The following is a 27,295-nucleotide window of genomic DNA, read 5'->3' as shown; positions in this document are numbered from 1 at the left end:
TCTCTCTCTCTCTCTCTCTCTCTCACACACACACACTTAAACAAAGAGAAAGAACAATTCAAAATAATAAAACCATTACTAATACTAAAACATGACACATTGGCAACCTTAGTCAACCACCACACCAAAGGGGAGCAGGGTGAACAACCAATAGAGGAGTTCTGCACGTCGACTGAGAGAAGTCGAGTGTGAACCACCAACAGGGGCCACGCTTCCAATAACTTGCACAGCCAACAAAAAAACATGACTTAAAAACAGAGAGAGAGAGAGATGCTCACCACCAGGGAGCAGAGGAGAGCTTGCGTGCGACGACGGCTGGACACTGCGTGGGTAGGAGGGGAGCTCGCTCGAAGGACCAAAATGTAAACGAAGGTGTGGCCGCTGCATGGGATTCAAACTCCCTCTCGCATTAACGAAGGCAGCGACCTGCAACCTGGGACTTGCAACCTCTGCAACTTGTGGCCTTGCAAGAGGGGCGGCCAAGCAGAGCCCTGCGCCCCTGCAAGAGAGGCGACCCATCATACAGTAGGGGCGGCACTGCAGTGTGGACGTGGTGGCCCAGTAATACAAGAGAAAGCCTGCACATGCAGTGTAGACGTGGACATGGAGGCAAGGAAAAAAAGGCGACACATGGAGGGTGAGGTAAGGGCTGTAAGATATAATAGAGAGTAGAGATAGAGATGTTTAATTATTTTTCTGATATTGTTTACGGCCAAAAACAGGTATTGCATGTTCATGTTATGGCATCCCTGCTTTTTCATGTTCAGCTTGCCTTGTCTCTATATTTAGGTTTTGTGGCTTGTCATTTTTCTTCTGTTGTGATGGTGCAAGTGAGGATCGTTCTGAATTAACATCGTGTTGTTCACTTGCAAGGCACCCTTTGCATCAAAATCCCATCAATTTCCATTGTGATTCTTCTCCTCTGAGCGAGTCATTTCCATGCGAAGGAGAGGAGAGAGAACCTCCCTAGGGTTCTGTTAGCATAGAGAACTTGAAAGCATCAAATGCAAGGGACAGTCCTCAGGTGATTTTCCCCACAATTTCTGTACGTTTTCTTCTTTCTCTTTGTGCTTTGTATTTTCTGTTAATCAACTAATATATATATACATATGTATTTTAGGCAATATTTTGCAATAACTTCTCTTTGGTCAAGCACGGATTACAATGGGAGTCGGGAACGCTAACATGGATGTTAATTTTTGGGAATCAATATATTCATTGAAGTCCTAGAAAATCACAGGTATCATCATGTTTAATTCTAGGAACTCGATCAGTAAGGAAGTCAACTAGCATTTGTTCAGTGGTGGGGGTAATACTCCAACTGCATGTGGCCGCTCTTTATCAGATCCCATATAAAGTGATAACAGAGATCTATGTGTTTTGGCTTTTCATGGTGGTTAGGGTTTCAGCCAAAAATGATGTATGACTGGTTGTGGGAGTAGAGATGCAACGACACTGGCCTGGCAATACTTCAAGTAAGTGGTGGATCCACATGCCTCCTTTAGCAGCTATAGAGGCCCGCCATATGTTCTACTTTTGTTGAGTAGAGAGCCACTGAATGTTTCTTCTTGCTTTACCAAGATACTATACCATCGTATAGAGTGTAAATGTATCCACTAGTGGATTCGCGGGTATCCATGTCATTGCCCCAATCTACATCCGACCAATCATGCAAGATTGGCTGAACTTTATCAGAGCGTTGGAAGCTGATGGTGAAGTTCTTCGAGTCTTGAGAACATTCCAATGAGGAGCTCCAGGATCCTGCATGAACCTTCGTAAAACAAAGATCGGGCCTACTACAAGCTACCAAGTAACGTATACTGCCTAATGCATTACATTATGGAACCCCTTGCATGTAACGTTTTTCTCCTTAGTTGATGGAGCCACTGCAGATGTTAGGTTGGAACTAGGAGCCAACTCCTTCCATGTGGGTGGTGGAAGGAAGAAGATCTGCAAGGGAAATTGGTAATCATAAGGACATGTGGCCTGGTAGAGTGTGCGTGCCGAAATAAGGTCGTAGTACTGTGAGTGTTGTGGGATGCACGGGCGGACATGCCTGTCTCCAGTTAGAACTAGATATATTATTAGAATACATAAAGGTGTGTGTTCTAAGGTGGAGTCTGATGTAGAAAGTCAGCAACGTGGAAGATTTTGTGCATGTAGGGGAGGGTCAGAGAGGTGCCCAAAATGAGACTGCTGATGTGGCAGGGTTTTTGGGCCTCCATATTGAAGAGCATGAGAGCGGATGGAGCACAACCGGGACCCGGTCATGTGCCTGGATGGAGGGCATGGTGACTCCATGATGGCTGTTGTGCAGATTGGTTGAGAGCCTGCTGTGGTGTGGCAGGGGGTGAAGTTGGGGCCTGTTGGCCTTGAGGCGGAGGATTTTGAGGGAGACATAAGACTGGAAAAACCGGAGCGGGAGGAGGTACAGTGGGTAGTGGTGCTACCTCTCATGCAAGAGTTAGAGGAGCGACTGAATTAGCCACATCATGGTAAGGGATCCGCTTTGGCCAGCAGCAGATGAAGCTCATGAAAGATACGCTTTTCGGCTGAAATGGAACCTACATCTGTTGGGTTTATAAAGGGCGTATGCTTTGATTCTGAATCAGTTGCCATAGCCAACAAACCAGGGTAAAAAATAAGACACCAGTAGAATAGTATAAGTATAGGTTGGTTAGCGAATATTTTTATATATGAACCTAAAACTTTAGAGACTTGGCAGAATCTTTGAAATTTTCTATCTTATATGGTAGTATATAGTGTACTTTTGGCGAATTTGTAGTATATAGTATATATTATATAGTGTACTTTTGGCGAATTTGTCTCGAGAACCCACTAAAAACTAGAAACTTTTGGACGATTTTTCTTAAAAAAGTTTCTATGGTGAAATAGCCCGATAATATCAACTACTCTAAAATAGCCTTGGGCTAAAAATAGCCCCTAATTTTTTCCTTACAACAAACACATTTTGAGTAGCTCTTAGATCCAGTTTGCTTTGGTGTTTGTCACGAGGGATTATGCATAGGTTGGGAAGCCAAAAATCTGCTAATGTGATAGGTGGAGAGACTGTCCATGCCATACTAATGAATAGAGTTGTTATACCCAAAGTGGTGGTGAAGAGCTTGTTCTATAGGTAGCGGGCGGTGGCAACAGAGTCTTCCTAGTAGAAGTGGTAGCATGGAGTGTGCCGAATTCCATTAGAGAGTGATTTTTGTGCTCGGGGGCTACGCTGACACTATATTTGTCACATGCACGCTAATCTTTGGCATGCATGAATCCCTGATTAAGTCAGCATTTAGCATCAGTATCAGCCTCATCATCATGACCATCATCAGAGTCATAATCAGTAGTAGCATCAGTTCATCAGCAGCACATCATCATCATCACCATCATTAGTATCAACATCATCATCTTCAGCAGCATAACCAGCAGCATGGGAACCTGTCGGCAGCAGCAGCAGCAGCAGCCAGCATGGGGACCTGTGCAGCCTGTCGACAGCAGCCTTGTGAAGGCCAGAAGAAAAGGGGACAAAAAGCGCAGCATTTGAGTCAAGCAAACATCCTGAATTTTTATCCAGTAGCTGGCCGACAGCAGCTCTGCTGGCCGACCAGCTTCCTAGCACATTTATATAGCACAAGTCATAATTCAAGTCAGTTCATTCATTCATTATCATTCTCAATCATCAGTAGAAGCTATGTAGGGCCAGAGGTCAACCCCTTTGGTTCTAACCAAGGGCATGACCATGTACATACATTAAGTCACCTTTTTTGTACCATATAAAATACAAGAAAACATGACCCCTACTCTCTCCATTCTTCTCTCTCCTCTTGTCTTAATCATGTTTAAATCAACATCTTGTTCTTAATTAGGCTTAGGGTTGTGGATTAGTACATCAAAGGCTTCTGCGCATGCAACATTGGTATCAAAGCATTCAGGCTCAACCCACTAAGCATAGTCCCAAGGAAGGTGCACAGATCCAGCAGAAGAATGCAAGAGGATAGTAGATGGAGTGGTTTGCAAGAGGTGAAGCTAGAGGAAGCATTCCCTGAGGGTATGTACGTAGAACCAGTACATCATTAAGCTCTCAGATTAGTTCCGAAGGCCTAGCAACAGGCATGATCACTTCCGGCAGGTGGCCCGCCGCTGTGTTAAGGGTAAGGGAAAAGTAGGCATGGAGACAACAGTGGAATAGATGCTCAGTTCTTCAACAAGACTTGGAAGTGGAAGTGTAGAAGATGTTCAGACAAAAAAAGTCAAACTTAAAGCAGAAGGTCAGTAGGATGACGGAGTGTCCACCCCGTCATCAAGTTTACCAGGAGGGGATGTCATGTACACGCCCGTGCCATGACTAATCTTCAGCATGAACAACATTAATCCCTAATTAAGTCAACATTTAGCATCAGTATTAGCCTCATCATCATGACCATCATCATAATCATAATCAGTAGTAACAATTACTTCCTCCTGTAAATCCCCATTTAAGAATGCAGTTTTGATATCCAATTGATGCACTTTCCATCCTTTATGGGCAGCCAATGCAATCACAGATCTTATTGTGGTCATTCTCGAAGTAGGAGCAAAAGTCTCTTCATAATCTATTCCCTTTTTCTGGGAGTAGCCTTTAGCCACAAGTCTTGCTTTGTACCTGTCAATAGTACCATCAGACTTTCTTTTGACTTTGTACACCCACTTTGTTCCAATTACATGCTTGCCTTTAGGCAATTCCACAAGATCCCATGTATTATTCTTCATGATAGAAGAAATTTCAGCTTGCATAGCTTGCAACCAATGCTCATTCTCATGTGCTTCTTCATAAGAAGAAGGCTCTTCTGAATCAAAGAGACCACCCATTGCGAATGTAGACTCCCCACGATGTACATTCAAAGCATGGCTGGAACTAGCCCTTGTTCTACCTGTGAGAGGAGCTGCAAGTTTGCTTTCTTGCAAAGTTTTCAGCAACCATCTTGGCACTGACTTGGCTGTGTCTATGGCTGTTTGCTCTTCCCTGACAAGATCTTCCACTTCTTCCATAGAAGGGGGCTGAATGGCTGGCTGGTCCACATGTTCTACATGTGGATTTTCTTGTGTAGGGGCTGGCTGATCTGAATCCCCCTTAATTGCAATGGGTAAAAGTCCATCAAACACGTCCTGTATGCCTGTATCATTGCTTTTATACAGGCTGTACATGGGCTGTTCTGAATTTTCAGCAAATACCACATCTCTACTTACAAAAATCCTTCGTGTAGTTGGATTATAAAGACGGTATCCTTTGCTTTCATTGCTGTAGCCCACAAAAATGCATTTAATTGCTTTGTCATCTAGCTTTGTTCGGAGTTGTTCTGGCACATGTGCATATGCCAAACACCCAAATGTACGCATATAATCCACTGTTGGCTTTCGGCTATACCAAGCCTCAAATGGTGTTATGGTTTTCAAAGCTTTTGTTGGACACCTGTTCAACACATGAGTTGCACACATTATAGCTTCCATTCAAAATTTGTGAGGTAACTTTTGTGCTTTCACCATGCATCTTGCCATCTCCATGAGAGATCTATTTTTCCTTTCAGCTACACCATTCTGCTGCGGTGTAGAAGGCACAGTACATTGGTGTTTGATGCCCTTTTGAAGCATATAATCATTGAATGCATTTGACATGTATTCTCCACCTCTATCTGAGCGGAGTGTTTGGACTTTACATCCACACATATTTTCAGCCATTGCTACAAAGTGTCGAAAGCATGTAAACACATCTGCTTTCGCTTTCAAAGGGTAAGCCCAAGCAAACCTGGAGTAGTTATCAATGAATGTGACAAAGTAAAGATGCCCCCATATGGATGGTGTCCGCATTGGACCACATACATCACTATGTATGAGCTGTAATTTACTTTCAGCTCTAACAGCTCCATCTTTGGGGAATGGTTTCCGTTGCATCTTTCCCAAAATACACCCCTCACATACATGTCTTGGTGGAGACTCAAGAGGCGGCATATTATCAACCATATGATGCTTCTGCAAAAGCATCAAACTCTGAAAATTTACATGCCCAAAATGAGCATGCCATAGCTCTGCATCATGCATAGCAGGAGTGTGGGCAGCCACTGTATTTGCATCATAAGTGCGCTTGTCATAGCTGTCCAGCTTATACAAGCCTTTGTATCGTGTTCCAGAAGTGACTATTTCATAACCCTTTGATGGGTCTTTTACCAAACACTTCCCGTCTTCAAATTCAACCTTTAAACCTTGGTCGTTTATGGCTGAGACGACGGAGAGCAGATTTTTCTTTATCCCTGGAACATACAATACATTTTTCATACATATATTGGCACCATTGGCTGCAATAAGTATGACATTACCAATTCCCTTTACTGGATATGTGGTATGATTTGCACATGATACAGTGCGGCCATTTGAAGCATAAACCAAGTGCTGAAATACATCTTTGCATGAAATGATGTGGCTCGAAGCACCACTATCAAAATACCATGATGCATTCTATCTGTCAGATGCAATGCAAGACATATTCGTGTCTGAAGCACTTGGTGTGTCACTAGTGCATGTGACCAAAAAAGTGTACTCTTCCTGGATTACATTAGCTGATTGTTGTGCTTTGTCATCAGAAGAGTCTGCTACTGCATTGCCTGCTTCTTTCCTTTTCTCTTTTGCAATCCGCTTCCTACATTCACTGATGTAGTGTCCAGGCTTATGGCAGTAGTGACATTTTCCCTTCTTTTTGGGCTTGTTTGCATCCCCTTTGTCAGACTTTTCACCACTAGAAGAGGGCTGTCCATGACCAGCCTTGCTAGACTGTTGTCCCCCATGTCCAAAGCTCTTTGCTTTACCCTTATCCTTGGCTGTAAATGCCTTTTCTCCACCACGGTTGCTCGATAAGTTTGCTCTTGTTTGCTCTTCCTGCAAGAGTAAACCCACGAGCTCTTCAAAAGTGACGGGATCACCACCTCCTCTCATTGAGAGGTTGAGAGAGGTGTGAAAGCCTAAGTAGGAAGGCGGTAAAGAATGAAGAGTGTTGGTGACCATGTGTCTGTCTGGGATAACCTCATCAATTGTTCCTGCAAATCTTTCACTTTGGTGAGATGATCTGCCATGGAGTCACCCTCAAAGAGGCTCAATTTGTTGATTTTGACCTCAATTTTGAAAACCCCCAAATTGCAGGCAAAGCAAAATGCCCAATTTTTTTAAATTTGTCCTGAAATTGGTAAATTCCCTAAATTGCACCTGTAATTTTCCTGTGAATTTGACTTGCACAGAAGTGTCTGCTAAATCTGCATATGACCTGCACTGTAATGGCTGCAAAATATTGTATTTGTATTTGACCCAAAATGTGTACAGAGAAATACCTTCCTGCTGCAAGGGCAGCAGGCTTGGAGCAGACAGTCGAATAGAGGGAGCCAGCAGGCTAGCCAAGTCGTTTCAGCTGAAGAATCAACGTTGAGGAACACAAGGAGCTGCAGGCTGGTGCGTGTAGTTGGCAGCCAGGAAGAACCAGGTGCGTGTAGCTGCAGGTGTCGAGGAGCGTGGGCGTTGAGCAGTCAAACAGGCAAAGCTGGAGCGCATTGAGATGCAGACGGGCAGGCAGGCAGCGTGGCGTAGGAGGGAGGCCGTGAGCACATGCACGCGTACGTCAACGGGCCGGTAGTCAAACAGGCAAAGCTGGAGCGCATTGAGATGCAGACGGGCAGGCAGCGTGGCGTAGGAGGGAGGCCGTGAGCACATGCACGCGTACGTCAACGGGCCGGTAGTGAGGCGCAAACTTTGGCGCTTGAGTGCAGGGTGGACTGTCGGGCAGGCAGAGTCGGGCACTCAGAGCAAGGCGAGCACGGCTCTGGGCGCAGTCAAGCCGGAAAGGGTGGGAGCCGGCATGGGAAGGTGCTGAAGTCGCTGGCGGCGAACATAGGCGACGAGCCAGGCGTGGGCTAGCACGCGCGGAGGTCGGAGCAGACGGTGCGAGTACTGACGCCGCGTGGACGGAACAGCGACGGGGGCCGGGTGCGGAGCAGGACGGACGGCATGTGGACGGAACACAATGGAGTAGCGCTGGCGGAACGGAACGGTGCTAACCGTCGGACGGCCCTGGGCAGCCGGCCAGGGGCGCTGACGGAAAAACGGCGGCTATAGATGGCGGCGCCGCCCGCGAGCTGGGCGGTGGGTGCCGCCCGATTCTGGTGGCCGGACGGTGGAGCATTTGGACGGACGTCGACGGAAAAACGCAGGCGACGGACGGAATGTCAGATTTCGATGGAATTTCGACGATGGAATTCCACAGCCAGCAGCAGTTTTCTCTGGGGCAGAAATCCACAAGCAGCTCCCTGCTCTGATACTAAAGGTTGGGTGTTGGACTCACATACTCACACACACAAATCTGCACATTAGGGTTAGGTGCAGGGTAGAGAAGCTCACACACAGAAATGAGAGAGAGAGAGAGAGAGAGCCAAAAGTGTGGTATCCACAAAATGCAAGTCAACCCTTGCATGTGTGCCACATCCATATAATATAGAAGTACAAAATATATTATGTGTCCTTTCACACTTGATGTCCAAGGGGAAAAACCACATGGGAAAAAGTGCCCTTGGTTAAGCCCTGTTCACACATAGCACTACCATAAGTGAGCATATGCCTACAATGAAATCATTTGAAACATATTCACCCCCATTGTTTGTACAAAGTACTTTGATCTTCATGTTCAACAGGTGTAGTGAGAGTAATCATCTACGATGGTGATGAAATACCTGCTTTGGGCCACATAGGTTTGACTGGACCAAGTGGGTGAGTTGTCATTGTTGAGGATCATGGGAAGCGTGCATGGTGTCACCAACCTAGACATTTCCCAGTATGAAAGGGGTCTGGTGGACTGTAGGACGTCTAAATATTCGGAAAGAACAAGCTTTGGGAATGGGAGATTATCCTGGAATACAAAGGATCACACTCCTAAAATTTAGGAGAGTTGCTATTTTTGGCCTAACTTCGATGGAAATTTTGTTCGTGTCATTATGTCTGGAATCGAGCATATACCAAGCGTTGCCAAAGTACCTTTGACAAATGGTTTACCAGTTGGGATATTTTTAGAGATGAAGATTATGGGAGAACCCATCTCTTAGATAGGGGCATGTGGCAAGAAAGTGGATCCAAGTGTGGCAAGAAAGTGGATCCAAGTGAGACAAGTGGCCTCACACTTGTCATTATAGCCTTGTCTTGCCATTTAGCTCATGGGCATTGGGAGGCCCAAATCTATAAATTGGAGCCCTCTCTCTTTGTTTGAAGGAGGCTCTCTTGCTACACACTAGCCTCTACCATCGTTGCAGGCTGCCCTAAATCAATGACTACTCTCGTTCTCTCTCTCTCAAGAGAATACCGGCTTTTGGAGACTGTTTTGGAGGCTTCCATCTCGAAGAAATACTGAAGGCAAGGGTATTCAATAATTTTATTATAATATCTAGCCATTGTACTTGTTGTACCAACCCTTGTACTTGTATCTATTGTACCAACCATTGTACTGGCTATACCAGCCATTGTACTTGTGGTGTCAGCCCTTGTACTTGCTATACCTATTGTACCAGTCACTATACTTGCTGTACCAACCATTGTACCTGTTGTACCGGCCCTTGTACTTGTTGTACCAACCATTGTACTTATTGTATCAACCATTGTACTTATTGTACCAGCTAAATGGAGAGTTGTACTTGTTGTACCAGCTCTATTGCAAGAAGACCCGCGGTTTTTGGAGAAGAATCAGTACCCACACGGAGGTATATGGATTATATTGTTTGCTCGACATTTCTACAGCTTGTGTACCGCCTGAATTTTATGGTTGCCTTGTGTTGGGCTGTGTTATGATTTGTATATGACTAATCCGGCATCTCCCATGGGGAGAGTAAGGCCCTCAAAGCTTGTACTTGATATTATTCTCCTTGGGTAATAAAATACTCCAGGGCGGGGGGGGGGTCGGCCCATCCCGGCCTCTATGCGGTGTCACACGTGCAAGTTCCACTTTCAGCATTTGTGGATGTTTTGTCCAGTTTTTATGTTTTATGCAAAGTGATGATGGATATGTGTTAAGGCTGTGGCTCCCTTTATTAGGATGGATTATGTTTTTGGCTTCCATTATTTGGGATGCATTGGACTTATGGAGCTCATGGTTATCTCATGAATCAAGGATTTCTATTGGTGGGCTGAAATGCCTATAAAACTATTGGTGGCCGAAATGCCTATGGAGCACCAGGATATCTATGCTTGTGTGACTGATTCTTATCTTCTGTTACGCACTTGAGCCCTCCTCTTGTCCAAGGTGTCTGGTCAAAGCACCAACATGGAGTGCAAATGGTAGAGTGGACATGACGCTTGGTTGTCAGGGGACTTGTGTCTATGCCAAGGGTCATGTGGACTGACATCTTGTTGGCATGGAACCTAGTGGAGAGTAGCATGCGTTTGACGTCACCGGGGATTGGGGAACGAGCCTTGGAGTTGGATTCGACTTGGGTCATTTTGGATTTTTGAGACCGTCTCGTCTTGCCCACTTGATGGGACATGCATATATCTTAGATATATGGCTTGAAAAAGTTGGTGGAGAAGCTAGGAAGGATGTCGACATGGGTTTAGATAAAACCCAAGATATTGTATCCTTTTTTAAATTTTACCTTCATCTAGTAGTCTAGAAAGTAGCTTTAATCTTTGGTTTTGGATAACCAATTGGTGTGACCAGTCAGTAACGAATAATCTTTTTGGCTATTTTCCTTGTGCATGTCTATGCAGGATTAATGTTATCACAAGGGCTTCAAGCCAAATCCTAAAGTATTATTCAATATGTCATGCATTGTTCTATTGGAAGAATGCTCCATCCAAATGAATTTTTAATATCAAGGATTCTCTATATAGCCAAGTGGAGCTGTTTCATGCAGTGTATTTGTTTTGACTCAGTTATCTTTCTCATACCTTGGCTATATCTGCAGTATTTGTTATACTATTTCCCTTGCGAAGTAGCTTGGGCGTATGGTTGTGAGACTGGATATTGACCTGAGAGTTCCACTCAAGCAAGGTTTGCGTGAGATTGGGTAATACTCCGAGAGGCTCCACAACCAATGTTATCCTTCACTGATGTGATCAGTGAGTATTGATATGATCAGTAACTTTGACATGTGTCTTGATCCCAGCTCTTTCTCTGCAGAGTGTGATAGATGTCCACCGAGTGATAGATGTGCACATGGGAGTTAACTGGTATATAGTCGCTGTTTATGGCTGGATGGTCTTCATTAAACATTTGAGGACTCTAGTATGACTAGATCCAGGCTCATCCTTTTGGATGAGAACAACCTTGCTTTCCCACAAGGGAGCTATCATAGTTGCGGTCAATTGTTTAAAAAGGTCGGGAAGATGTCACCTGCCTAGACATTTCCCTAGTATGAAAGGGGTCTCGTGGACTCCATGACGCCCATATATTCGGAAAGAACAAGCTTTGGGAATGGGGGATTATCCTGGAATTCAAAGGATCACACCTAAAATTTAGGAGACTTGCTATTTTTTTTTTCCAGAAAGAGACTTAATTTAAGTATGAGAAAAACATACAACAATCACAGCTAAAAGCCGGAAAAGAATAGAATCACCCCAATATGTAAGGTGATTTCAACTACCGAGGAGCATCATGATGACATGTAAGACCTGTGGTACAAGAGGAAAAGAAGATGCCATGGTCCCACTCCTGCATAAATATCACGGACTTTGCCTGCGCAGAACAAGAGGGCCCCTGAATGCGAGCCCAAGTAGCCATAAGAGTATGGATGATATCACTCCATATAGTACTAATGCATTGAGACCCAAAAATCTGGACACCCTTGATAGCCTCCGTGCATCTAGCTCTCCAGATCTGCCATGCTGTAATACTGGCAACAATCTCCCAACTGGTGTCAATCCTCTATTTGGGGGGGTGTATAATCAGAGTGAGGAACATCCTGCAATAAACCATGCTGGGCAATACCTCTTCGAATGAAAATACCAGAATCTGTACCACTGCCCTTATAAAAAAGCTGCGGACCGGATCGGGAGAGCCAAGCAATTGACCCCAAGTCACATGCATGGCTCGGCCACTCAATTTGCCCATAAGTTGGGCTACAGAACCCCAAATCTGTTGTGCAATGCTGCATCCCCATAAACAATGTTGTACAGTCTCAGAATTTGCCGCACACCTAGGACAGGAAGGTGCTACACCGAAAACCGATCTCCACTGATTGGTGGGGAGACCACCATGTAAGAATAACCAAAAGAAATGAGAGATCTGGCTCCTTCTGTATGAGTGCCAAAGTCTATGCCAATATCTGCACTGTATCACTGGAGAAATATCATAGCTCTCCCAATGAGGCCTGAGAGTAGGGATCCTATGCATCTGTCGAGTGAGGAGAAGCCTGGCATTCCGAACAGTGAAACTGAAAAAAGGAAGGCTTTTCAAAGGATTGAAGGCATCAATCCACTCCCTGTCACGTGCACACCAGTCAGGTGTACAGTGACATGGCATCATTTTAGCATCATAGACATCATCAGGCATTTTATGGGCATTTTACATCAGCCGACCAGTATTTATACTATTTTATGGTATTAAATATCCAGTCGTGGACATTCAGCATCTGGCCGACTGCAGCAACACTGGCCGACCAGCATCAGTACCCGCCTATAAATGGAAGCGCATCCTCATCTGGATCATCATGCGTTTTCAGCCTATCATCTCAGCATTCAGCATTCAAGGCTCATCATAGCAGCATTCAGCCCAGTGTGCTCCAACGCATCTCCTCCAGGAAGCTTTGGGAGCAGCATATCCAGCCAACGCATCAAGCATTCAGCAACGCATCCTCATCAGCATTCATCTTCAGCAAACGCAGCAACATTCAGCTCAGTTCAGCCCATCAGTTCTGTGTTTCATCATCAGGTCAGCATAGCATCTGTTCCAGAGCATCCCTTTAGCGTTTCCTTCCCAGGAGACAAGGGAAAGATAGTGGACAGCAGTTCATTCAGCATATTCAGCATATAGGCAGCATATTCAGTAGTATAGATCCATTTGGATCTCATTTTAACCGCATTCATTCATCTAATATAGCTGCATTGCATTGACACATATCTGTCTATCTTTTGAACATCATTAAGTGCAGTTTAGTCAGACTAAGGTTGTGATTACTACGGTCTTAACCTCTCACATGTCACATTGGTATCAGAGCGTTACAGGGTAACCAGCCTTAGAGCATGTTCAGTTCATCAGTCATCATTTTTATTGCTTCCGCACAGTTAAACCCAGTTCTCAAAATTTTGCAAGCCACCCTTAGGGATTTTCATTAAGTATGCATCAGTAACCCATCCATCTGCATTCTTGCACAGCATATAGGGTTGCACATGGCTTGCATAACAGATATCTTAGCAGTCATCCTAGCAGTTAGTCTTGCATACATGTTGCCCATGAACTCTCAGGGAAGAATTACATCCATCATCAAAGGAGGACATAAGTTTTGGACTTCAACTGGCAGCAGCAGGGGGTTTCTCTTCCACAGAAGACGGAAGTTTGCTCCAACATCGCCTCAGGAGGTTCAGAGCTTCAGGTACGACGGAGATGGTAGGTGAAAGGTTTCCAGAGGCAGGTCAAGGGTGACAGGTATTTGCCATTCAGTTCCTGCAGTACATGGAGTCTTGGCTCAAAGGATTTCACTCCTACGGACGGCCTCAGTCCCGGCAGCAGAAGACAGAAGGGGGCAGTGGTTCGGAGGAGAAGGATCATCAGAGGAGTCGAAGGTTGCCAGGTTTATCGCCCAGCAACAGTTTAGCAGCGGGGAATGTCACGTGCACACCAGTCTCAGGTGTACAGTGACATGGCATCATTTTAGCATCATAGACATCATCAGGCATTTTATGGGCATTTTACATCAGCCGACCAGTATTTATACTATTTTATGGTATTAAATATCCAGTCGTGGACATTCAGCATCTAGCCGATTGCAGCAACACTGGCCGACCAGCATCAGTACCCGCCTATAAATGGAAGCGCATCCTCATCTGGATCATCATGCGTTTTCAGCCTATCATCTCAGCATTCAGCATTCAAGGCTCATCATAGCAGCATTCAGCCCAGTGTGCTCCAACGCATCTCCTCCAGGAAGCTTTGGGAGCAGCATATCCAGCCAACGCATCAAGCATTCAGCAACGCATCCTCATCAGCATTCATCTTCAGCAAACGCAGCAACATTCAGCTCAGTTCAGCCCATCAGTTCTGCGTTTCATCATCAGGTCAGCATAGCATCTGCTCCAGAGCATCCCTTCAGCGTTTCCTTCCCAGGAGACAAGGGAAAGATAGTGGACAGCAGTTCATTCAGCATATTCAGCATATAGGCAGCATATTCAGTAGTATAGATCCATTTGGATCTCATTGTAACCGCATTCATTCATCTAATATAGCTGCATTGCATTGACACATATCTGTCTATCTCTTGAACATCATTAAGTGCAGTTTAGTCAGACTAAGGTTGTGATTACTACGGTCTTAACCTCTCACATGTCACACTCCCACTACTTTAGATCCCACTGAAGATATCTGATAGGACTGCCACCATATAACCACAAACGCCAAGAGCCATGAGGTCACTATCTGAGGAGAAGGGTCAATGAACCAATGCTTTCCCGAACGACCAACAATCCTCACTGGACTAAGCCTAGTATCTGGGATGATCTCCTCCATACTACATCTCCTCAATCTCCTTCCAGGCATGATAGAGTAAATGATGCAATCTGTAGCCTCCTGGCCCGGGAGAGCAATGACCTGCAGAGGTATGCCTATCCTCGAAAAAACTCCTAGCCAATTGAGGTGATAGTCTCCGTGAAAGGTCCCAGAAAGCCACTCATGCAGAATAGCTGCATCAATTTGATCAATACGAATGCGAGAGCCCCTAAGATGCTTAATGGATGCAGCTCTCCGATCCTCCGGAAGACTCTTAAAGGTCTTCCAAGCAAGAACTGTGTATGCACATCTCTCCCATCCTAACCAGTGCATATAACAAGATGCACCAAGTGGCCGACCAGCCTCATCCCTAATGAGCTCGTTCCAATTAATAGGTTGTCGGTCAGCCTCATCCAAAGACCTAGGAAGCCTTTGTCGCAAAAAAGATCTCATGCTTCTCCATGCTCTGATAATAGCTGCAATAAGAGGGGAAGATGGTGCCCTGATATTAGCCTCTGTGAACAAAAAACGTGTGCTAGGCATTCAGTCTCTCTCGACCTTGGGTGTACATCCGGAAATCTGAGACAAGAAAAAATCGAAAAAATCCTTCCAAGGCTCAGTGAATGGTAGGAAACCTCTGACCACAAGTTTGCAAAGCAACGCCCTGCACTAAACATCTGGATCGATAATATTCAAGCCCCCCTCTCGTTTGGGCTGAATAACTGTGAGCCAAGGTACCCTGGCACGAGTGTCTGAGGTGCCATCCAAACCCGACCAGAGAAAATTGCGGATCAATCTCCGCATTGGCCAATGCATGCATGAGAGAAGCACCAACAAGAGGCAATAAACCAAGCTGAGGCAAGCAATACTTGATTAGCCACCAAAGCTTTGGAAGCTAAATCTAATCTCGTGGAGCTCCAATGGAGGAGCTTCTTCCGGATACTCATAAGTACCGGAGCAAACTGTTGTGCAGGAGAAGTATCAATCCCAACTTGGCATCCCAAATATCTAGTAGTGCATCCTCTGCGGATCCAAGTAAAACCAAGCTCTGCACCCCAAGTAACTCTCGGTGAATAAACCAACAGATTTGTGCCAATTAATGAGTGCCCCTGTTGCCAAACAGAACTCCTCTAGTGCTACCCGAAAGGAACATAAGCATATATGTGAAGCCTCCAAAAACATGGCTGTGTCATCAGCTAACTCGGAGCCAACCAATTCCTCTTGACTAGAAGAGACAACCTCAATCCCGAAATACTAGCAGTGGAGCAGAGAAAGATGCTCATGGCCTTTGCAACTATGATATATAATAATGGGGCTAAGGGGCAGCCCTGCCGTACTGAGCGAGGAATCTGAAACCGCTCTCCTCTATCACCACAAGCGAGCATCACGATACATGCATGAAACTCCATCTCTAAGAGAAGCCCATATGGCTAAGAGTATCCTCAAGGAAGTCCCAATCCACTCTATCACAGGCCTTCTCAAAATCCAAGAGAAGAATGGCTAAGGGCTGATTGCTCGCTTTAGCCCATTCGATGGCCTCCCAAAACGGACGACCAGGATGGAACCCTGGCCGACTCGTCCCGGACTGGGCTCACATGGGACCAGTTTACCATCCTAGGTCCTGCACCTTCTGTACAAATAGGTCTACGTGGCATCCAAGTGCGGGATGCACGTGACAATCAGCCCTTGTACTTGATGTACGTGCCATTGTACCTATTGTACCAGTCCTTGTACCTACTGCACCAAGCACTATACCTATTGTACTAGTCCTTGTACTTGCTGTACCAGCTATTGTACCTATTATACCAACCATTGTACCTATTGTACCGGCTGAATGGAGAGTTGTACTTGCTGTACCAACTCTATTGCACGAAGACCTGTGGTTTTTGGGGAAGAATCAGTACCCACATGGACGTATATGGATTATATTGTTGGCTCGGCATTTCTACTGCTTGTTTTCGGGGTGAATTTTATGGTTGCCTCGTGTTGGGCTGTGTTATGATTTGTATATGGATAATCCGGCTTTTGCCATGGGGAGAAAGGTCCTCAAAGCTTGTACATGATATTATTCTCCTTGGGTAATAAAATACTCCAAGCGCCGGGGGGGGGGGGGGGGGGGGGGGGTCGGCCCATTCCGGCCTCTATGCGGTGTTACATGTGCAAGCTCCACTTTTAGCATTTGTGGATGTTTTGTCTAGTTTTTATGTTTTATGCAAAGTGATGATGGATATGTGTTAAGGTTGTGGCCGATTTCAGTGTTAAATTGAATTAATAGCTCAAATGTTTTGCGAAGCCCCAGGCCCTCACGCTCGTTTTATAGATGGTAGGATGCACCCCACATAGGTCAGTGGGGACCAGTTTGAAATGTAAGCCATTGGCGAGATTGAGGCGTTACATCTCCTTCAGAGCATGCTGGCTGGGATAATTGAGGTGATAGTGCCACCTTAGAGTTTCCAGTTTACTTGTGGTAGGTGATGTGACAGTAAGGGCCTGAACACCAGGACCCGTGTGATACCCAAAGGATAAAGCCGTCCTTGTTGGAGACATTTGGTGTAGATCATTCTACCTATGGGAAGCCTTGATTTGATGATGCAGCGTTCATGAAAGAACTCAATGCTTGCTCCATTTGTAGTGAGTTAAAACCTTCTGCATGGCGGTGGGACACTGTCGTCCCCAAGATAGACAGCAAGTGGTTTGGGTAGTGGGGTGTAATTAACCAACCAATCATAATTGAAGGGCATGTGGTTAGTGGCCCGTGTCAAAATACCACTGATCAGAAACTGGATCATGTGGAACCATGAAGGTGGCAAACAAGTGGATTGGAGTGGAATCCTGTTCAGTTGGGGAAACTACTATGGAGGCAAAGTTGATCTGTGGTGGTGCAGTTCGGGAACCTCCAGCTTGATCACGCCGCTTGGTACGGTAATCACGTTCAATGTGACCCGTGCACTTGGAAAAGCGGGAGGTCACATTCCCATTGTATGGTAGAGATGACTTGGTGATGGGTTGAGAATTGGGCCGTGCAGCATTGGACCGGGTTAATGGGGCTCTTTGTTGGGGGCGGGATGTGTTGAGGGTGCTCCTCCCCAAAGAAGACTTGAATACTATCACCATTGATATTGGCTTAGAGCTATTACCATTGGTGGTACAAAGAACCTCTTCTTGGAGGATCTTTGCTACGAGGGTTTGAAGCTGGAGATCAGCTACTGATGGTTGAGTAGGGAGAGTAGCCAGGAGAAACATGGATTGTAGTTGGGTGGGGATGGCAAGACCGGCCGCAATGGTCTATCCAGTAGAGACTTTCACTCATCCACAAATTGAGTAGCCAAGTGCCCTTTATGCCTGGACAGATTTATGAGACGCTTGACCAAGGCAACTTGGTAGACAAGATCTAGATCTGTGTGCTCAAAAGTTGAGCTCAGGAAATCCCATATGGCCTGTGAGGTGCCAAAGGTTTACACCATCTGGACGTAGCGATCACCTAGATGTAGGTGATGTCCATCCTAGCAGGCACATCCCTTTGTTGCCACTGTTCTTGGGCAATGAGGTCAGCATTTCCTGGATCAGCTTCAACAATGGCCCAGAGTCCTGCACGATGAGGGAGAAGTTCCATCTGTACTCGCCAAACTAGGAAGTTTGGGCGTATAAGCTTATCTATTTGATAGCTCCCCTCAGCAGGCTGAGGGGGAGGTTGATTTACCCCAGGTCCACCAGAGCCCCCACAGGTGTGCCTTGAGTGCCAGAGCCAGCTTGAGAAGTGGTAGCCATTGCTGGGATTATAAAACTGTGTTGCTAAAAGGGGAAAAAAAAGTAGAAACATGCTGAAGGTGGTGTTGTGAGAGAACACGGTAGATCAGCCTAGAGTTCTAAGAGTGATTGTCCCGATTGTGACTTAGTTCATTATACATAGTCTCCTCATGGTTACAGATACTGAAGTGACATGATTACAGAGGACCCCTACACTCGGATGGTCACGACTATTCGCTCTAGAGACATGCCTCTTCATCAAGAGCTACACTCCTTCGACGACTGGTCACACCCCTTCGCTCTAGGGTTGCAACTCTTCACCCGATGGTTGCAGCTATTCGTCCAAAGGATGTGTCTCTTCGCCTAGAGTCATGACTATTGGTCATGGGATGTGTCTTTTCATTCGTGTCTCTTGAACTCCTATATAAGGAGCCTGTTGTATCACAGTTTCAATCAATCAATCAAACATCTGTGTTCAAGTCTACTTTCAGTTTCAGTCTTAAATACACAGATAGTGGATGAAATACTAAGTAATAACAGTAATCCTCATAGTGGTATCAGAGCAAAATTTTTTCCCGGGCCTACGGTTGTGAGCCTCTCACCCTCTCCGCTCTACTCCCCTACCCGGTGTTGTATGGAAGCAGAAGAAAGATGGAACCTACACCTACGAGTATGAGGTAACCTAAACCTTCTTTCTCAATTCACATATAGAAGACAGATGCACAGATGTGTGTGTGGCGTACCCGGTGAGTGCGCAGAGATTTCCTGCTGGTAGTCCTTCGTGTGCCTCTTCATCGGGTTGTGCCCTTTTGTGCATGGGTTCGCATCCCTTCACACGAACGGTGGCACCAAGAGATGGCACCTCTTCGCATGGCACCCCTTCGCTATTCCCCATGGCTGCGCACCTCTTGGCCGCCAGTGCATAAGCGCTACGACCCACAATTCAGCCAGCGCAGCCCTTCGTGGGTTTACTAAACGGCGATCTTACCAGCCGGCCAGCCCATTAATTAACTTGGGCGGCCCTTTTTATTAACCCACGTGCCCTTTCGATAAGTCAAAAAAAAAAAAAAAGCGAATATGGGGCCAGCGCAACGAATTAGTCCGCCGGCCAGCCCATTCGCTCCTCCCTCACGCTGCTCGAGGAAAGGTCCTGCCACGCCAGGGACTTCTCTCCACTCTGGCACACATTCATCTTCTCAACCAGGCGTCCAATGGAACCCAAATGCAATCAGCCAGAGCCTTACATCTCGTACATAGACGAGGTCCCGGAAGCCATATTGCCCGAAAATCCTCGCCCAGCCCCGGAAATAATTACTATACCCGATACACCCACACCGGAGCCCGCCCCATTACCCGAACCTGTTGCAGAACCTGTTCCGGCTCTAGTTCATGTACCAGGTCCCCTGGACTTTTTATTATACGCCAGTCACCGCCACGCCACTCAGTTCTAGGCGTGGGTGATCTGGCATATTTAGTTGACGTGTCCAGCACACCATCTTGCTCATTACGAGTTTATTTTGGGACGGTACCCACATCTTGCATATTTCCTGGACGAGTGCCGTGTGGATGCAGTAAACCGGATCATCTCGCTTCAGCCCTTGGTTCGAGTATACAGCGAGCTCATTGTGCCAGATTACACTCCCTTAACCCCTGCAGAGACACCTCCTCTCGACGAGGTGGAAGACTACGAGCCGTCGGAGTTAGGCTCCAATTTCTTAACCGAATTGGGAGACGATTCACTGTCACTCTCTCCTCCAGCAGTACCACATATTTCACCAGCTTCTCCGCGCTACCCACTCTAGCAGCTCCAACATGCCATCTATCTCCGAGGAGGGGGGCCAGCAACAAGACGAGCAAATGCAGGCCATTACATCATTACGCGAGCAGATGGAGACACTTCAGCAGACTTTTTCGACAAGTCTCTCTACCATCAGCAGACGACTCGACCAGTTGCAGCGGCCCCATCCAGCGCGCACACCAGCCAGTGATCCACAACCATCTTCTTCAGAGACTTCGGTAGCAGAAAATGAAGATGAACCAGATCCAACTGCCGAGGTAAACAATGCAGAACTCCAACTTCTTTATAAAATATTTAATGCTGCACAAAAAAAGAAACTCGATGTCAAACTGCCTGCCCCTTATAATGGTCGCCGCGACAAGCGCGTGCTTGACCAATGGATATTCAAAATGGAGGTATATTTGACCAATACCGATTTGGTCGAAAGCAAGAAGGTGGCTTTAGCCAGTTCACTACTCAAGGATACAGCACTTCTATGGTGGCAACGACGTGTTGCAGATGGTAAGCACACTCCTACTTGGGATAAATTCCGGCGCCCTCCGCAAGGTCTTTGAACCTGCCAGTGCGGACTACCATGCCCGGTCTGCTCTCCGCTGCCTGAGGCAAACAGGATTCTCAGCCGCATATATCACAGAGTTCCAATGTTTAACTCTGGAAATTGAGAGCCTCAGCCCCGCTGACAAGCTACACAGCTTCATCGATGGGCTTGAACCCAACTTACAGGAAGATGTGCAGAAGTTTAATCCTCTCACCATAGATGCTGCCATTGCCTACGTAGAGCACCTTGGAGATCTACGACGACAACCCAGGACATCCTTCTTTGGCAATCGGTCCTCAAACAGTGCTCGTTTCTCCCAGCACAATCACAGAGGAAATTTATCTCAACCTGAGTCTCAATCTGGTCAGCAATCTTCTCGGCAACAGCCCTTTCGGCCTAGATTTTCAGGTCAGGCAGCAGCTTCACAAACATGATCCTCTTCCAACAACAACAATCGGAATCGAGGACGCGACTGGCAAGGTCGCCGACCCAACAATCGCCGCAATTTTCGCCGCGAAACCTCAGCAGGTCAGCAAGCCTCTACATCGGCACCTTCAACCTCTCAAGCCAACCCTCCAGGTCTTTGCACAATTTGCAATGGACCACACAGGTGGTATGAGTGCCCAAAGCGTAATTCTCGCCAGAATTCCAACATGGAATGTTTCCCAGAAGGTGAACATGGACATCATCATCCTTCTGCGCCAGAAAAAGGCAAGCAGGTGGTTCATGCAGTGCGAGTTTCTAAAGTTGTCAGTGCTTTAATGCTGAATGCCCACAACCATACTTCAGTGCCTGTTAACCTTTCCAATCAAGTTTTGAGCTTATTGGGATTTATTGGCCAGCATCCTATCAATGTTCTTGTTGATAGTGGATACTCAACTAATTTCGTGGGAACTACTCTCGTCAGCAAGTTACGATTACCTACTCAGCAGAGTGCGGAAGTTTTCCAAGTGGAACTTGCAGATGGTTCTTTCTTGCATTGCAGTAAACGGATTCAGCAGTTGCATTTTCAGATTCAGGACTATCAGGATCAGCTGAATTTCTCTATTATGCCTTTGTCACACTATGACATGATCCTTGGACAGTCTTGGTTATATGAGTATGATCCTTTGATCAGCTTTCGAGATCATTCCATTCGACTTTATCATAATCATCGAGAAATGGAATTACGAGGTCTGTTTAATTCTAAGCCGATTACTATGGTTTCTGCTATGCAAGTCAAACGCTTAGTGCGTAAACGCGACAGCACTTCTGCCTTAGTTATGTTGCGAGAAGCAGAAGACAATGTAGTTGACCAATCGGAATCCTTGCCATCAGATATTTCTTATTTACAGCAGCCCTTCTTTCAACCTTATATGGATTTATTTCCTGACGAGCTGCCAACGACATTGCCTCCTCGACGTTCTGTAGATCATACGATTGATCTAATTCCTGGACAACCACCGCCAGTTTGAGCTCCTTATCGAGTTTCTTATTCAGAGTCTCAAGAAATTCAGAGACAATTGGCAGAGTTGTTGGATAAAGGTCATATACGTCCAAGCAAAAGTCCTTTTGGTGCTCCAGTTTTATTGGTCAAGAAGAAGGATGGATCTATGCGACTTTGCATTGATTATCGTGCCCTTAATAAGCAGACAATCAAGAATAAGTTTCCCTTGCCTCGCATCGATGAGCTCTTTGATCAGTTGCTTGGTGCGAAGGTATTTTCGAAGATTGATCTGAAGTCAGGCTATCATCAAATCAGGATTCGAATTGGAGATGAGTATAAGACAGCTTTCAGAACAAGAATAAGCAGACAATCAAGAATAAGTTTCCCTTGCCTCGCATCGATGAGCTCTTTGATCAGTTGCTTGGTGCGAAGGTATTTTCGAAGATTGATCTGAAGTCAGGCTATCATCAAATCAGGATTCGAATTGGAGATGAGTATAAGACAGCTTTCAGAACAAAGTATGGACATTATGAATTTTTGGTCATTTCTTTTGGGTTAACCAATGCCCCAGCTACTTTCAGATGAATGACATCTTTGGTCCTTACTTCGATAAGTTTGTTATCGTTTATCTGGATGACATTTTGGTCTTCAGTAAGACTCTAGCAGATCACAAGCAGCATTTGCAGATTGTCTTCGACGTCCTCCGTACGAATGTCTTGTACATCAACAAGAAGAAGAGTCAATTTTTCAAAGATCATGTGGAATATCTTGGACACATCATCTCTGGACATGGTATTGCAGTTGATCCTAAGAAGATAAAGGTCATTGTTGATTGGCCTTTGCCACTTACAATTTGAGATGTGCGATCTTTCTTGGGATTAGCAAATTTTTACCACACCAAGGTTCACAAGTTCTCAGATATTGCTGCTCTACAAAGTTAGATAAATTGCAATGGTCACTTGAAGCTGAAAAGTCCTTTAATGATCTTAAGCATGCGTTGACAACTACGCATGTTTTGGCTATTGCGGATCCAACTCAGCCGTTTGACGTCATGACAGATGCTTCGGATAGAGCATCTGGAGGCGTTCTTATGCAGAATGATTGTGTTATTGCTTTTGAAAGTCATAAATTTTCGGCTATTCAAATGCGATATCCCGTTTATGACAAGGAATTTTTGGCGATTGTTCATGCTTATAGAACGTGGAAGCATTATCTTCTTGGTGCAGATTCAGTGGTTAAGACAGATCATCAATCTTTGACTTACATCTTTACTCAGCTAGTGATGAATCCTCGTCAAGGACGATGGGTTGAATTTTTGGCGAATTTTCACATGGCGATACTCTATGTTCCTGGATTACAGAATGTGGTAGCAGATGCTTTGAGCCGCATGCCTCGAGCTACGAACTTTGCTATCTCAAATGTGCAGATGGAGATTCCTGCATGTTTTAAGCATGAGTATTTGACAGATAGAGACTTTGGAGATGTCTTTCGAGCTCTCAAATCTCTTCATCCTACTGTTGCAGAAATGAATATGTTTGCCGCATATACAATTGCAGATGATTTACTTTATTACTTAGATCGCATTTGTGTTCCTCACAATGCATCTTTGCGGAAACTCCTTATTCAAGAGCATCATGAAGTACCCTTTGCAGCTCATCCTGGAATTAACAAGACATATCGTCTGTTACCAGCAACATACTTTTGGCCTCAGATGCAACAGGATGTTATTAAGTTTGTTAAAGCTTGTCACTCTTGTCAAATTATGAAAGCTTCACGACAACTTCCTCAAGGATTGCTTCAGCCTTTGCCAGTTCCTCAAGAAAGATGGGAAAGCATAAGCATGGATTTCATCACTACTTTGCCGCGTTCGCAGAAAGGCAATGCTCAAATTTTAGTAGTGGTTGATCGGTTTTCCAAAATGGCACATTTTATTCCTTGCAAGAAGACAGTTTCTGCTCCAGATCTTGCAGCGTTGTTCGTACAGCATATTTTCAGAATTCATGGATTGCCAAGATCTATTGTTTCTGACAGAGATCCGAAGTTTATTGGACATTTTTGGACTTCCTTATTCAAATCTCTTGGTACGAATCTCTTGTTCAGTTCTGATTATCATCCTCAGACAGACGGACAGACAGAAAGAGTAAATCAAATTTTGGAAGAAATGCTTAGACATTATATTCAGACAAGATTAGCTTCTTGGGAAGAATATTTGTCTCTTGTGGAGTTTGCTTACAATAATTCTCCGCATTCAGTCACTGGAATGACTCCTTTTCAAGCAGCATATGGTCACACTCCGCTTGTGCCTACAAACTTTGTTCTTCAACACAAGGTGGCATTAGCAGATCAGTTGATTCAAGAAATGCAAGATATTCTTGTGCAAGTTCGAGACAGACTGGTTCATGTTCAGCAGAAGTATCAGAAGTAGGCGAATAAGCACAGAAGGCATACTGAGTTTCAAGAAGGTGACTTGGTTTTGCTTTATGTTGCACCGCATCGATATAAGACAGTAAAGTCAGTCTTTTCGAAGTTGCGACCGCGTTTCTATGGTCCATTTAAAGTTATAAAGAAGATTTCAGCTGTCAGTTATAAGTTGGATCTTCCACCATCTTGGGGAAAAATTCATCCGACATTTCACATCTCTTGGCTCAAGGAATACATACAAGGAGATTCATCTATTTCGGAGTTATCTTCTTATGTTCCTGAGATTGAAGATGATCACATTATTCTTGTTCCTGAGAAGATTCTTGACGTTCGTCAGAAAGAAACAAGATGGAAGATTACTACAGAATTTCTTGTTAAGTGGTTGGACTTGGATGAGTCAGATTCTACTTGGCAGACAGATGAAGAAATGCAACAATATCCTCAACTCCTCCAAGAATTCTTTGGCAGACGATCGACTCTCATTTAATCACATGGGTTTTATTTTAAATGGGAGGGAATGTCACGATTGTGACTTAGTTCATTATACACAGTCTCCTCATGGTTACAGATACTGAAGTGACATGATTACAGAGGACCCCTACACTCGGATGGTCACGACTATTTGTTCTAAAGACATGCCTCTTCATCAAGAGCCACACTCCTTCGACGACTGGTCACACCCCTTCGCTCTAGGGTTGCAACTCTTCACCCAATGGTTGCAGCTATTCGTCCAAAGGATGTGTCTCTTCGCCTAGAGTCATGACTATTGGTCATGGGATGTGTCTTTTCATTCGTGTCTCTTGAACTCCTATATAAGGAGCCTGTTGTATCACAGTTTCAATCAATCAATCAAACATCTGTGTTCAAGTCTACTTTCAGTTTCAGTCTTAAATACACAGATAGTGGATGAAATACTAAGTAATAACAGTAATCCTCACAGTGATACCATGTGAAACTTTAGAGTTACAGAGACTGTAGAGATTATGAATACCAAGAACTTGTAATGACAAACTGTGGGCTGAAACCATTGCTAACACAATGGACTTGGTTTGTATTGCTAACCTAGGTTAAGTTAAATCTAACTCTAGCAGGGGAAACTCATCATCACCAACATTTCAAGATGCTGGTGAGGATTCCATTAATGTTCTTGTAGGGAAACTCTCAACTAAAACATGGCATTGGACATTTGCAAGCTTCATGGTGGGATGGTCATGTACAAGGGACTGATGCAAATTAAAATGCATAGCTTTCAAGGTATGCTCGGATATTGTATAAAAGACTTTGCATAAATTGCACCCCAAAGGAGAAGTGGAAGCAAAATTCTATATGCACATTTTGAACAGGGGTCCTTAAGAGCAGAGTATTGCTCATGTATGTCAATGTGTCGGAGCACTATATATCCATATGGATAGTTATATGTTGAAGTGCATGTAATTCTAGAATTAGCCCAATATAACAAAATTCTATGTAAAGCAATAACAAGCATCTAAAGGTGGATCCTAGACCATTGATCTCGTTATACTTCTTTGTTAACCTAAGTTTATCAAACCTTCTCTATATACTTAACATTTTTAAAGAATTTTCATTAAATGGAGTGAACATGGCACATTAAAGGCTTTTCCCGCCAATAGGCTATTTGTTATGTTTATTTTGGAATAGTTGTCTTGCATATTGAGAAAAGTTGTTAGTGTTCCGGTATTGATTATTGACTAAGGTTGAAAAATATAGGAAATCCAACTAACATTAAGACATAATGAATTCTATTTTTTGATAAAGAAATAGGTGGTCAAGACAAGAAAACCATTCCACAACTTTCAATACAAAGGGACTTTCATAGTAGTGAGAATCCAAAAAAAAAAACACAAGAAATTGTAGTGGGCAAAAGAGGTCCGACACACATGAAGGTATGTTCATTACCAACAAAATGCTAAGTGTAGTTAGTATCTTACACTAATATGTTTATTGCCAACAAAATGCTAAGTGTAGTTAGTATCTTACACTCATATGCAATAGAATATAAAAAGAAAGAAGAGGAGTGATGATGGTATCTGCTTTCTATTTTCATTTTTTGTAGGTGTATACGTACAACTTGTTAGCTATTTGGATACATAACTTCTACCTACCAACTAATTACCCTACATGTTCTACACCTTATCAATATATTATTAAGAACGATGCATATTTTGAATAAATACTCTCTCTCTCTCTCTCTCTCTCTCTCTCACACACACACACACACACACACACACACACACACACACACACACACACATTTAATCATATAGATTTAAAAAATATATTTTGAATAAATACTTACACATTTAATCATATAGATTTAAAAAATATATTTAATAGAACAGAACAAACCCTACTTTTTATGGCATTGAAGTTGTTCCATGTACAAAAGAAGAATTGCACATGCAAGTTTGATTTACAATCTCCTATGATGCTATTTCTATAAATCTTAGCATTCTACTCCCCAAACTATGTTAAATTTGCTCCTTTGTATACCCTACCCTTTATTACAAATATACTCATTTCTTTGGTAAACTTGTTGCACATGCAAATTTGATGGATTAATACATCCCCTTTATCACTGTTATAAACATACTCCTTTCTACACCCTACATTTTATTACAAATATGCTCATTTTTATGATATTGAAGT

General features: G+C 44.4%; 1 protein-coding gene and 1 long non-coding RNA gene across 5 annotated transcripts; both read left to right on the top strand.

Annotated features, from left to right (window-relative positions):
• Positions 1–212: 212 nt before the first annotated feature.
• Positions 213–27,240, top strand: LOC147610464 (uncharacterized). Of its 4 annotated transcripts, none has more exons than XR_015264055.1 (5): positions 213–642; positions 874–1,024; positions 1,121–1,240; positions 1,410–1,475; positions 26,405–27,240. It is a non-coding gene; the product is annotated as an uncharacterized LOC147610464 (long non-coding RNA). The 4 variants fall into 4 exon arrangements; XR_015264056.1 differs by having other exon boundaries at positions 1,402–1,475; XR_015264054.1 differs by having other exon boundaries at positions 1,121–1,475.
• Positions 19,657–20,247, top strand: LOC147610465 (uncharacterized). The gene is given in 1 exon segment (XM_086786401.1): positions 19,657–20,247. A coding segment is annotated over 1 exon segment (591 nt).
• Positions 27,241–27,295: the final 55 nt, after the last annotated feature.

Source organism: Cibotium barometz, chromosome 49 (assembly GCF_041138505.1).
Source record: "Cibotium barometz isolate CiBa-2024 chromosome 49, ASM4113850v1, whole genome shotgun sequence".
Classification (NCBI taxonomy): domain Eukaryota; kingdom Viridiplantae; phylum Streptophyta; class Polypodiopsida; order Cyatheales; family Cibotiaceae; genus Cibotium; species Cibotium barometz.
Note: the sequence above shows the minus strand (reverse complement) of the source record. Positions and strands in the feature narration are given on the sequence as shown.